The sequence below is a fragment of the Schistosoma haematobium genome, chromosome 4 (genome assembly GCF_000699445.3).
Source record: "Schistosoma haematobium chromosome 4, whole genome shotgun sequence".
In the NCBI taxonomy this organism is placed as follows: Eukaryota; Metazoa; Platyhelminthes; class Trematoda; order Strigeidida; family Schistosomatidae; genus Schistosoma; species Schistosoma haematobium.
Genome location: NC_067199.1, coordinates 1,896,637 through 1,911,356, shown reverse-complemented (window position 1 = coordinate 1,911,356; position 14,720 = coordinate 1,896,637). Strand labels below are relative to the sequence as shown.

Genomic DNA, 14,720 nt, shown 5'->3' with positions numbered 1-14,720 from the left:
TTATTTATAACAACGTTTTACTGTGAAGGTCGGTATCTTTTTAAAAAAACGTGTTTATCTAGTTACCGATCCATTCTTCTCGTACTATATCTCTATATGCAATCTTTCTCTTATATATTACCACCTTTGACCTAACCACTGCTATGAATCCGGTGTTCATCTTGTTGTGCTGATGCGGTATGGCAACCTGGATCGATGCACATATGTGCCTAGTCCTACGTTGTAGCTGACTGACTGACTGACCGATTCATTTCCTAATGGTTTCGATATTTACATTTAACTTTGAATATCGATTCACTGATCCTCGGTAGCATCAACCTTTAAGCTTCATGTGGATTGAATCAAATAACACAATAAACATATGCTATTAAACCTGGAGTACAGCGTAAGACACCAAAAAACAAAGTTAAATGCTAAACAATTTATTCTTAAATTACATTGTATTTAATAATTCAATTGCATATTGATCCATATGATGATGATGATGATGTGATTCAGATGAACAATGAAAACTCTATGACTAGACTATCCAATTCAAAGAATAACATCTCATTCTATTGATTTATAACAAAATAATCAAGATAAATGATTTGGCATAGAGACTTTAGAAAAATGAATATTCCTAATTATGAGATTAAATGTGATAAGAGATTATAATTTATGGAGAAGATTTGTACAATGCTAACATGATCATAAAGATATCTACCTAGTTACTAAGATTAGGAATTCAATGTCATATTTCCATGATGAATTAGTTAAATGAAGGAATGAATTTTGCATGATAATTCCAAGATTTACAATCAATTAAATCTATTCTGTTCATCGATCAATTATCATCTTATCAAGTTTGTTTATTACGGAATGGAGTTGTTAACTCCATGCCCAACCCTCCTCTTTTTTTACCCGAATCTAGAATTGGCAATAACTTTAGAAGAACTACCAATAGAGAATGCTGGTGAGCGGTCTATTTTCCTTCACGTAGAGTAACAAGCGTAAGTAAGTAAGTAAGTAAGTAAGTAAGTAAGTAAGTAAGTAAGTAAGTAAGTAAGTAAGTAAGTAAGTAAGTAAGTAAGTAAGTAAGTAAGTAAATTTTCTCCTAGAAATGCACATTACAATTCTGAATGAAAAAGGAGACAGAGAAGGAAGGTAAACAAAAAACATGAAAAAAAAATTTGAAAAAATAAACAAATTTGATTTTTAGTGGTAAAAACTATTTCACCAAATCGTTTTTGCTTTCATCTTATTACATTGTAATGAATTATCATAACCTAGAAAATAGGATACAGGTTGTAATGTATAATTCGATATATAATGATAAATAGAAGAAGAAGAAGGTGGAGAGGGTGAAGAAGAAGAAGAAGAAGAAGAAGAAGAAGAAGAAGAAGAAGAAGAAGGTGAAGAAGAGGGCGAAGAAGAAGGTGAAGAAGGACTTTGTATTGTAGTCGATGATGAATGTTGAGTAGTACTATTCATCGAATACCATTGTACAATAAATGTATTCACACCTTGATTCATTGCTAAACAAATACTATCAGGTAAATGATTAATATGTATATTTGTAATAAAATCAATATAACCTTGTATAGCATTACCTTTATGAATATACAATTGTGATCTAGGCATATTCATTGTATTATCTTTATCATACAATTGAACTAAATGAATTTTTATATCATTGATTAAACCAATTTTAGTTCTTAAATTATTACGTCCTGTTAAATACCATAAATTAGTTTCTATAGCATTTAATATATTCATTGTGTATATAGTTAAATGATCAATTTGTATTAACCATCCAGAAGATATAGTTGTTTGAATTCTTTGATCTATTGGTAATTGAATCATTTTTAATAAAGATATAAATTGATTTGTTGTTGATAAGAATAATTTCATTAAATTTGATAATCCACCAGAAAATAATTCATTTGGTAATAATGATATACCTAAATAATTTAAATCATAATTCACCCATGTCTCTCCTGTTGTTGTCGTCGACTTCGACGTCGACGTCGTCGATGTTTTCGTCGATGATGAAGATGGTGGTGGTGATTGTTGTTTACGGGATGATAAATTAATTAAATTATTTAATTCATTTGCTTGTATATTAAAATTAAATAATAATATTTCATCATCTTTACTGATTAAATTCATCATAAAATTCGATAATTGTAATCCATTATATGAATCATATACAAGATAAGAATGATAATCAATCAATAATTGATTATTAATATGAATCAATTCATTATGTAATAATATTGATTTACCAATTAATTTTAATTGTTGATTATGATTATCACCAATTAAACCATACCAACTACCAGCTAAATATAATTGACATTTCGATAATAAACCATTTAAACAATCACATTCATGAATATTCAATATTTGTAATTGACACCAATGAATAATTAATTGACGACATAATTTAATTAATGTCCATCTCTGTTGTTTAGATAATTGACGTAATAAATAAGTAATCTCTATGGAAGATAAATGAGAGGGAGATGATGATAATAATAATTTAAATATTTCATAATTAATTAATATTTCATTATTGAAATGAATTGGTATGGTTAAAAAGATTTCAATCAATTTTGTTGTGATTTCCATGAGTTGTATTTTGTTACTATGGTGATTAGAATCTTTTGAAAAATGTATTTCACCAATCGCTTGAATAATTAATGTATGTATAATCGATGGTAATTGATCATTAAATAATAATTCTAATAAGGAATTCGTTAAATAAGGAGAATGTAATTGTTTACTTAATGATATCCCTATTGTTAATAATAAATTATGATGATGATTAGATAGATTTAATAAATGTTCAATATGTTTGATAATTTGTTTAAAATAATCAAATTGTTCATAATTTTCAATGCGGGAATTTAAATTCACCAAGGTCATTAAACACACATAATTTTGATCGATATTGATTGATTTTTCACAGAATTGATATAATTGATTGATTTGTTCAATATTCAATTGATTCATATGGGATAAAGATGGCCATAATTTTTGATATAATAATTCTTTTGTTTTAATGATTTCAATGGAATTCTTATTATATTCATTATGATGATGATTATTTAAATCAATAAATTGTGTTAATGCATTTAATCGATTGAATACAATAGTTAAACATACATTGGTACCACAATTAATCAATATATCGATTAATTGATCTTTCCATGTATTCAATTGACGATAAATTAAATGTGTATCTATGGCTGGTGGTGATAACATAGTCACACTATTTAACATTGTAATCGATTGATTTGTATTTGGTAGACAACGTAATTGATCAATTAAATGTAATACAGCTTCAGCGGATTGAATTGTCCCAATTAGATCAGTTTGTAAAGAATCACGATAGGATTCAATTGATTGACGTAAATGGATTAATTCTTCATGATAATTGTGATTATCATTATCATCATTGTTGTCATTGGAATGATTGAATAAGTTGACATTTAAACTACATTTAGTTGATTTTGTAATTGGATAAATAAGACCTAAATGAATCATTTGATAATTTGAATCAAATAATAATTCAATGATCTTAAATGAGAAAAAAGAGAAAAGAAAAGAAAAGAAATTAGTATTTTCATTATACATTATCAAATTGATAATGTTGTATAGAGGTTTTCATGTCGATTTAGCTTGAAAATGAATACTACCTCCCCCACCAACACCACCACAACAACAACAATAAATGCCCTGGTACAGCTAAGGGTGGAGAGAGTTAGCTCTTACATGATCACGTGTATACACCCATTATCACGAAAGTCCTACTTGTTATAAATTGTGCCCTGTGTCCTATTCATGTCTATTTAGCTTGAAAATGAATACCACCTCCCCCACCACCACCACCACTACAACAACAAAAAATGGCCTGGTACAGCTAAGGGTGGGGAGAGTTAGCTCTTACATGATCACGTGTATACAGCAATTGTCACGGAAGACCTACTTGTTATAAATTATGCCCTAATGTCCTATTATTATATGACGTAATGATATCGCCAATGAGAGAAAATTGATTTATCGATAGGACCAATAATGCATAAAATTCGTACGAGCAGTCTAAAGTCTTTTTACCGTTCCTGCTTCCAGACTAGCCCTGCCTGTTGAGATCATAACGTCAATCTCAGCCTCTGTAATATGAATTCTTTATTTTTAACATACAGGATTTATATACCAATCAAAAAGATCAAATCGTACCATGAAATACGAAACAACATTTGTACAAGATCTAGCCAAAAGTGGCTGTGGATGTGGGAGATAGTAATTGATAGACCGGACATAACTTTGGAATGGTAAATCGTATAATAATAGTTTATAGGTTAAAATAAAGGTTATATTAAGAGGAACACTAATATGAGAAGGTCAATTACTTAACAATTATACAATAAAAATATACGTTTAGTATTGGTCCATAAATGGATCCCAAAAGTTACTATTCATTATTCTCATCGGGATATAACACTACTCACATCCATCTCATGCCAGGGGTGTTTTCTACTAAATCGAGAGGATAAATAACGAATGTCTAACGCTTTAACGAGGTCACTAAACATAGAGTATCCATAAAGGGGAGTTGGAAAACCCTAATTCAAAACCAATGGTGAAAATAGGCTCCAGGATTCTGAAGGAACAAATGGCGAATGGACCAATTGTTGGTCACCGGCTACCATGTGACTGTAACTCCTGATATTGCTCCACTGCCTTGTGGATTAGACCTTTAGGTCAAAGGCTTCCTAAGAAAACCACCTTGTTCGGTCTCGGCAGCGGGCAGTATCCCAGCCCTCATAAAAATCAAATGATTTGTGTGACGAATATCTTTTCGGTGCCCGTTTGTACTAACATTTCTGTATTCAAATAATTGATAATAAACTAGAAATGAATTTTAACATTTTATGAATCGTGGATACAGTCAGTCAGTCAGTAACAACGTAGAACTTCGTACATATGTACATCAGTTCGAGTTGCCACACCACATTAGCACAGAGATGCAGTTGTCGACTCAAATCCCGTAGTGGTAGAGGTAGCAAGAGTATAAGCAGTAATCGGGAAGATTAGGGTTTGGAAATGTTATTTAAAGAGTATAATCCAGTGAAATAAATTTGGAAAGAGGAAAAAAGGGACATGAAGGATTCAGAAGATTAGAATTTGGGAGAACACAGAGAGTGGATGCACCTGCGCCATTGCAAACGATTTTGAGCCATGTCATTCAGGGTCTCTAACCATCGGTTGCTATCATCTCGCGGTCCCCAACCAGGTAGTCTACACCTACCAACATGACTCAGTCCACTTGTCAGTGACTTCATGGACTTGTGCCATGTTTTGGTTTGGCCGCCCCTAGCTTTCTTCCAACCTACTCCTATTCCACTGAACATAGCACGTCGAGGCAGTCGGCCGTTGGGCATACGTAACACGTGTCCAAGTCATCTCAACTGATGAAGTTTCACTACTTCATCAATTGATTTGCCATCCTTACCTAGTACCCGTTTCCTAACAACTGTGTTACTTACTCGATGGTCCCATGATATACGAGCAATGTTTCGAAGACACCTATGATCAAATACTAGTAACCTACGAATATCCTCTACTCTTACCGGCCATGTTTCACTGCCATAAAGTAGGACGGAACGAACTGCTGCGCAGTAAACTCGTCCTTTGGTTGATAGACGGATATCTCGCCTACGCCATAAATGACGCAAGTTGGCAAAAGCTAGTCGAGCCTTCTGTATCCGTGCTGAGATTTCGTCACACACTAAACCACAAGGGCTGATGAGACTTCCAAGATAAGTGAAGCGGTCGACACACTCAACTACCTCACTCCCTATCACTAGTTCGGGTGTCGATGTAACCCAATCCTGAAGCAACATTTTGCATTTCGAGGGAGAGAATCGCATCCCGAACATCCTTGCATTGTTGCTTAGAGTGGTCAGAAGACTCTGCATTTTGTCAGCGTCTTCACCAAATAAAACTATGTCATCTGCATATTCTAAGTCAACAAGTGAATCTCCCGGTAGAAGTTCAACCCCTGGAAATTTAGATGAGGAGAGTGTTATTTCTAAAAGTACGTCGACCACAAAGTTGAACAAGAATGGGGAGAGTGGACAGCCCTGACGAACACCACTTGAGGTAATCAATTCTGATGACAGTTCGCCATAAGCTCTCACTCTACCGGTTGTGTTCGAGTAGAGAGCCTTTATAAGGTTAATGTACTTCTTTGGTACTTCTTTCAGTGACAAACACTGCCATAGAACTTCACGATCAACAGAGTCGAATGCCGCCTTAAGGTCGAGAAATACTACAATTGTGGGGCGTCCGAATGATCGTGGATACGCACTGCTGAGGAGTCCCACAATAGGACGAAACGGTCGTCCAGTGCTTCCACGTTTTCAATCGTGGTCTAGCTTCAATTGGCTCATGATTTCAACTATTAAAATGAGTTTTTAAAAAATGATCGAAATTACTAGATTTGACACAATGAACATTGAAATATTTGAGGATAACCTCAGTCATCTTAAGAATAATCATTGATAATATTGTACAATGTGACAATGACAGCTTAGCAACTAAATTATTTAAATTAAGAAAGCATCATAAGATACTAAATTATCATTACCATGAAATAATCTATGAATAAACATCAACAAGATCGTGAATTCTGAATTAATGAGGTATGGTTAAAAAAAACTTTATCAAACTGTTTACTCTGAAATATAATGCTGAATGAAATAGGAAATATTTTAATGATAACTATAGAGACACAATAATAAAACAAATCTGTAGTTTGGTTTGTTCTCTCTCACAGTAGGTTGTTGCTGATAATGTCCGGTCAACGAATTCAGGAGAAAGAGAACGGACGAGAGTAAGCAACCTTACCGGACACCGGTCTTTACTTCGAACGAGTCTGTCAGTTGTCCTCTATGCACGATTTTGCAGTTTAATCCATCATAGGAATTGCGTATGATATTGACTGTCTTCTGAGGCACACCGTAATATCAAAGAAGCTTCCATAGTGTTGTTCTGTCCACGCTATCAAATGCTTTCTAGTAGTCAATGAGGTTGATGTAGATTAACGAATTCCATTCAACTGATTGTTCCACAATGATCCGTAGAGTTGCGATTTGGTCTGTTCCCGATCGATCCTTACGCAATCCAGCCCGTTGATCTCGAAGTTGTGCGTCTACAGAGTCCTCCTTTCTGTTTAACAATACTCTGTTGAAGACTTTTCCCGGTATTGAGAGAAGAGTGATGCCCCTGTAGTTATCACAGTTGGTGAGATCGCCTTTCTTTGGTATCTTGATCAGGTGTCCTTCTTTCTAGTCTATTGGTACTTGTTCTTCATCCCAAATCTTATTGAAGAGAATGTGGAGTATCTTTTCAATTACTACTACATCTGCTTTCAGTGCCTCTGTTGGAATTTTGTCTGGTCCCTTCGGGAGCCCCTCTGGGGCTGCTGCCGGTCCCAAGCCCGGATAAAGAAGGAGGGTTGTGTATGGGGTTGACGGCCCCATCCCGTAAAAAAATACCTCACTAAAAAGACGCTAACCAGAAAAAAAAAGCTACATCGATTATTTAAGTATATTAAAATCTCAGTTGTTGTTTATCATTTTTCATAGAGATATTGACCTTTTGTAATAAGAAAACTGATTATAAACTTTTGTTTTTATTGTGCACCCTTTCTTAGGTGCTAAAATAATTGGTTCTCAGTCACTGTGGGAGGTAGGTTCAGATTCATACCTCCCGAGGTTTTGCTTAGATGTTGTGATCAGTGGAGTTCAGTGTTGTTGAGTGTGAGTCAGTTACCCATTGATGTTATTATTAGATGGTTGTACGACATCGTAAATTAACTGAAGTTACAAATATAAGTAACTAAGTGTCGATTCACTAATCGAAAACGCTCTCTCAGAGCCCAAAATTTCTTGAGTATGATCCTCTGGAGGGTCGTTAATGCACAGTGCTCAGGTGTACTAGTACCAGTTCAAAGTCACTATCCTGTGCTTCCTGGCTTTCAGTAGTTGTCTAACTAAAGTCACTTCGTGCTTCATTCTATAAAAGTCCTTTTAACTAGTTTGGTCCAGGCAGTGAGGTTGTACAAATAGTCTTTAAGCAAACCGTTTGGTCTAGTTAAGTGAATAAATCGGCACTGGGTAATTGAGCTATAAAATTTCCAATTGTTTAAATTCCTCAGTTCAGTGTTTTTGTTAGTTTTCATTTGTGTACCAACCGGTTCGACTCAAATCTTTCAAAAGGTTAGCATTTTTATTTCAATGTCATTTCAACAAGAATCTGTTATCAATCATACCCAACTCAGCTTTGAGTAGACCGATGTTTGCTTGTACGAGTTGTTGATGTTATATGTTGTAACCGGTCAGTCTTTAATAGCATATGTACCCTGAGATGATTGCCTCTATCTTATTATTTATTCACAAGTTTTGGGTATATCTAAATTATGATGAGCAACAGAATGTAGGACTTGAGTTTCATCTGATACATGACTCGTCAACTGGATGTAGTTGTATCAATTTTGATACTCATTGTTGCACTGAAAGGTGGTATCTATTGTTGAACTCATTTGGTCGTTGGATAACGAGTCGACTTTTCAAATAAAAAATACTGGGTTTAGGTTGTAAATGCGAACAGTAAAACTGGAATTCTAATACAACTAGCTGGCGATTTCGAAATATAACGAAGCGAATACTAGCCACTATCTAACTTTAATGAATATAAACTTGTTTATATTATTGTTAATTATGTTTTTTGATGTAAACATACATTACAATATGTAAACAAATGTAGGTCATTTCAGGTGAGGACTAGACTATTTAGTTAAAAGCTATATATATTCACATAACTAATAAATGGTAATTTAGTTCATTTAGGTTCATGATGGAAGTCATCTAAACTAAACGTGCACCATGAATCCCACTGATGGTTACCTATTAAATGATACACTAAAAACCTGTGATAAAAGGCTAAATTGAAGTAATCCCCTTTAAATATAAATATGTCATCAGAGACTAATCAATTACCGTTACTCAATACTTAGTCTGTTTAACTATTATTACTTTTCTGGTAAGAGTTTTTTTTTTAGCGAGTTAGTTTTCTACGGGATGAGGTCGCTAACTCCATGCCCAACTCTCTTCCTTTATCCGGGCTTGGAACCAGCAGTAACTCTAGAAGAGCAACAGGCGAAGTTTAACTATTATCGCCACTTCATTATTAAGATCTTTTTTTATTAATCATCATATTAATTTGATTGCGTCATGATAGTGCAGTATGGCAACTTCGATTAATTCACATCTATCTCAAGTTTCACTTTAATGATGATTGATAAAATGGTAGACTCTCATACTTAATCATTTGGTAAACAACCTATATATACATTTATGATAACCTATTTTCATCATATAGGCATTGTTATAATCATATATGCACACAATACTACAGATGTACACAGATGAATTATATTGATTAACATTGATAGAAATAGGTAAACAATACATACATCAAGATATTTGTGTTTAACCCCTGTGACTAGTACCTTCCATCAGACCTAGTTAGATAGACAGGTACAAATGTATGTGTATATATACTGCACTACAATCAACAATTGATGATGCCTAGACTTACTTAGTTGCATGAATTATAATGAAAGTAATGATACTAATAATGATCTGGGGTGTGGCCCCCTAAGAAAACCACCACCATCTGGGCACCCGGGCAGTATCATAGCCCTCACACAACAATGTGGCGCATATATATCTGGTGCCCTCTTGTACCAATATTTATGTGTTCAAATAAATAAATAATAAATAATGATCTGTAAAATATAATCTGAAAACTTTACGATAGAAAATATGTATATTTTAGATAGTGTCAAGTATTAAAATAGTTGCCATATGCTTTATCCTATTGGGAACTCGTCAGTTGAGTTTACCTGACTATCCGTTTGTTGATGTTACTTACTTACTTTCTTACGCCTGTTACTCCTAATGGAGCATAGGCAGCCGACCAGCATTCTCCAACCCACACTGTCCTGGGCCTTCCTTTCTAATTCCATTCAATTCTTGTTCATTTTTCTCATGTCTATCTCTATTTCCCGGTGTAATGTGTTCTTTGGTCTTCCTCTTCTCTTCCGTTGGCCTTGAGGATTCTATGTAGGGGCTTGTCTTGTGACGCAGTTGGGTGCTTTCCTCAATATATGTCCTATCCACTTCCAGCACTTCTTCCTAATTTCTTCCTCGGCTGGGATCTGGTTTTTTCGCTCCCACAGTTGGTTGTTGCTAATAGTGTCCGGCCAACGGTACACATTAGACTGTCAATTTATGAGTCACCAGATTATTCAACTAGTATAATATATATTTTATCAGTTGAAGAGTTTGTGTCTTCCTATTGTTCATATTCAGCCTATATTTGTATATCGTCTTGTTCAAAAGGTGCTTCAGTCTAGAATATGCCTTAATGTTTATTATCGACTAGATGAAAAACTTTCATGATTAAACGTTTACCTCACATAGAAGTGTCGTTTCACCAGATGAATGCTTCAAATACGTTTAGGATGGAATATCCTTTTTGTCATAATCTGATCCTTTTTAAAGTACATAAAACGGTAGAAAAGTTCAATCAACTAGACACCAAGATATTTATGGACTTATGTATAAAATTTGGTCGTTTGGCCATACATGAATGCAACTAGTCATTGCCTAAACTGGACAATTTTCTGCTAGAAAAGTCTCAGAGAACCAAAATTAATTTGATCCGTGAAATCTCGAAATTTCTACATGATAAGTGATCGCCTAAGCTAAACCTATTCCCTTCATCATACATAAAGACCTGAGGTAATAAAATCAATCTTTAGATTACTGTGTAATAAATTCGTAATCCCGCCTGGAGCCCTTCTGAGGCTACTGCCGGTCCCAAACCCGAATAAAGGAGGAGGGTTGGGCATGGGGTTAGTGACCCTATCCCATAGAAAACTAACTCGCTAAAAAACGCTAGCCAGACAACATAATAAGTTCGTATGAGACTTGTCTATATTCATTTTGTCTTCCAGAACAGCAAATTTATGGGGACATACGAGATATGTTCACAAATTCACAATCAATTGCTTGTTATCTAACCATCTAGTTTCTCTTTGAATTGTTAATTAATGGAACTTTTTGCCTTAATACAAGGATGTAACTTTTTTCAGTACAAATCATCAAACGAAGACGAAATCAACCAAGAGATCCACACTGACAGGATTAAAATAGACTTCCTACTGATATGTTCCTCCCAAAATGAAACTGTAACCAGAACTCTTCGTCTACTATGCGATCTGTTCAGTGATTAGATGAACTGATTTGCTCAAGTGTTTTGGTTAGACTGGGGAAAGTTTCTTAGGGTATTTATAAAATATCGGATTTTTTCTAACAAAGATAACTCATTTAGAAAATGTCATTTTTTAAAGTGAACTATGTGTCTTATAAAAGTCTGTGGAAGCTGCAAGAATGACGCAAGTGCAGGACGAGAGTTAGTGTCGTTTGTCTGAAAAAAAAATTGAACAAGTAAGGCCTCTTTTCTTTTTCGATAGTCAATTTGTTATCCAGATTACTCATGATCAATTGAAAAAACGAAAACCCTGTAGGTGTCTCTTTACTGATCGCATCTTCTTTTTATTATTTCCTCTAAAGAGACATGACGAAAAATCTAAAGAACTTGATTTTCGACAACTTCTGATGGTTTCCTGAATAATCAAAACAAAAATGGGACAAAAGTCCCCCCAAATGCCCTGGTACGACCATGGGTGAGTACAGTCATCTCTTCCTCTCTCAAAATGCTCTCACACGACCACGTGCATAAAACTACTGTCAAGGAAGTCCTAGTCACTGCCTTCTCGCACAACGACTGTTTTTTATGAAACTGAGAGGACAAAAAGCGAATCTATGGCGCTTTATCCAGGTTGGTGGATATGGACGATCCACCTTTATTTTATTTTACTTATTTAAACACATAAACATCGGTACAAGGACACATCAAATAGATATGCGCCACATAAATCATTCGATTTGTGTGAGGGCTGTAATACTCCCCGGGTGCTCTGACCGAAGCAGGTGATTCTCTTAGGAGGCCACACCCCGAGCCTTTGACCTAAAGGTCTGACTCACAAGGCAATGGAGCATCGTGAGGAGATGCAGTCCCATGGTAGCCGATGACCAACGATTGGTTCATACGCCATTTGTTCCCGCAGGATACTGGAGCCCATGTGCACCATTGGTTTGGAATCCGGTTAAAGCGCTGGACACTCGCTTTTCCTCCTCTCGTTTTCGTAAACAACACCCCCGCCACGAGAAGGCAATGAGTAGGACTTCTCTGGCAGAGGCTGTATACGCGTGGCCGTGTGAGAGCATTTCGAGAGGGAGGGCGGCCATACCAGGGCATTTGGGGGCACCTAGGTAAGCTGGAAAACCCGGATTCCAAACTAATGATACACATGATCCCCAGGATCCTGAAAGAACGAATGGTGCATAAACCGATTGTCGGTCACTAGCCACCATGGGATTAGACCTATAGGTCGACAACTCCAGGTGTGAAAACCACCTGGTTCAGTTTGAGCATCCCATCTTACACACAAATCAAATGAATAGTATGGCGCATATCTTTATAATGCCTCCTTGTACCAATATTTACGTATTCAAATAAATAAATACATAAGACAAAAGTCCTGAAGGAACAAACAGCATATGAAACAATTGTTGGTTATCGACTACCATATGACTGCATCTTCTGACGTTGCTCCACTGTTTTGTAGGTCATATCTTTCGATCGAACACTTCAAATATGTTTTTGATTGAAATCATGAGTCAATTGAATCTAGACCATCATGGAAAACCTGGAAGCACTGGACGGTCGTTTCGTCCTAGCATGAGACTCCTCAGCAGCGCGCATCCACGATCCCGCACTCAACGAGATTTGAACCCAGGACCTAACATTCTCGTACCAGATGCTTAACCAACTAGACCACTGAGCCGGAATCCAATGTTAATATCTAACCTCAACCAATCCACGAATATGATTCATAAAATAAATTTTATTCATAATGAACCATTTTACTTACTTCATTCAATGTTAAATCATATTGTTTTTTAATGATTTCTTCTATTCTATTATTATGATGATGATGATGAAGATAATGATGATAGGTATCCATTTCATGTATAAATTCTAATTGTTGCCATGTAATTAAATCAATACCAGTAGAATTAATAAATTGTTTATATTGTCCATTATAATCATCATAATCACCATAGTTACTATCTAATGTATCATTAATCATGGAATAAATTTGTCTTTCATATCCTTGTATTTGATATATTTGATATGTGATTTTATCATAGATATAACGTGTTATTATTTGTCTTATTTCTTTTAATTGTATTATCTTTAATAAATTCTCATTCCATATATCAATGGAATGAGTTAATCTTTGACAAAATTTCTTCTCTTTGTCAATAATAATGAAATCATCATGATCATGATCATTATTAGTTGTTGTTAGATTTGATGATAGAATTGCATAAGTTACATAACATTTACCAGAACTATCTATTTCATAACCTGGTTCAAATGTATTATGTATATTTAATAAACTTAATAATCCTTTGAATAAATTCAATTGTATATGATACATTATAGATTTAGATTGTGGAATATAAATTCTATCAATCAATCCTTTATGATCAAATAAGATTAAACCATTTAAAATGATGAATGGATCTATAAATTGATCTTTATTAGTAGTATTATGAGTAGTAGTAATATTCAATGTGATATACCATAATGTCTTATTATATAGTTCATTCATTGTATCATTCATTTCTTTCGTTATTATTGGTGTAATATAAACATAACCTGATATACTTTGTAAAATCATTTCTTTATGTGAATTCTCTGTTATATTTGTTGTATAATGATATACATATGTCTTATGTGTTTTATATAAATTTAAACAAAATAAAATAAGGATAATGGAATAAAATTGTGGAAACGCCATGGATACAAAAGGTAAAAAAGAGGTTTATCAATTTACAAACAAAAGTGCAAACGTGAATATATATATATATATATTGGGCACACGCTATTGGCTACTTTTATCTTGATTCTTATTGGTCAATATATCATAGCCCTAATAATCTGGCCAATCATTTTTAAGAATGAAATAAATCTACTCATAGCCTTGATTCTTTCTCAAGGTCATCGGTGACTAAAGTTGTTCACAGGTAAACATATTGAATACAAGGCAATCAAAATTAGGGATAACCTTGTTTTACAAACACATTTGATGCAAAAAAAATACATTCACTACACTACCACGCTATAGTACACTACACTGCACTACACTACATACAAAATCTGAAAAGTAAATAGATGGATATGTACTTTAAGAGTGATTAGTAACATCTACAATCAGTTAAAACAAAATAAAACAAGGGTCAAATAGGAATTAGATTATGTTGTAACAGGAGTTCAGTAAAATGACAAAAAAAAATGACAAGATGTATAGCTAAAAGGTAAAAGTTATGTTTCAATAGTTGAAATCATGAGTCAATTGAAGAGCTATTTATTTTGGGGATTAATTTACCGCTACAGATCACTCCCCCCTCCCTAGTGAGGTAGTGATGACTCTAAGACGTGGCCAGCTAGAAGTTTAAACCCAACGA

At 34.4% G+C, this 14,720-nt stretch overlaps 1 protein-coding gene across 1 annotated transcript; it reads right to left on the bottom strand.

Annotated features, from left to right (window-relative positions):
* Window positions 1–406: 406 nt before the first annotated feature.
* Window positions 407–14,313, bottom strand: TP53RK_3 (TP53 regulating kinase). The gene is made up of 2 exons (XM_051215440.1): window positions 13,118–14,313; window positions 407–3,564 (listed from the first exon to the last, which is right to left on the bottom strand). Exons 1-2 carry the CDS (start codon window positions 14,051–14,053, stop codon window positions 1,216–1,218), a joined length of 3,285 nt encoding a protein of 1,094 aa, XP_051065946.1. The 5' UTR covers window positions 14,054–14,313; the 3' UTR covers window positions 407–1,215.
* Window positions 14,314–14,720: the final 407 nt, after the last annotated feature.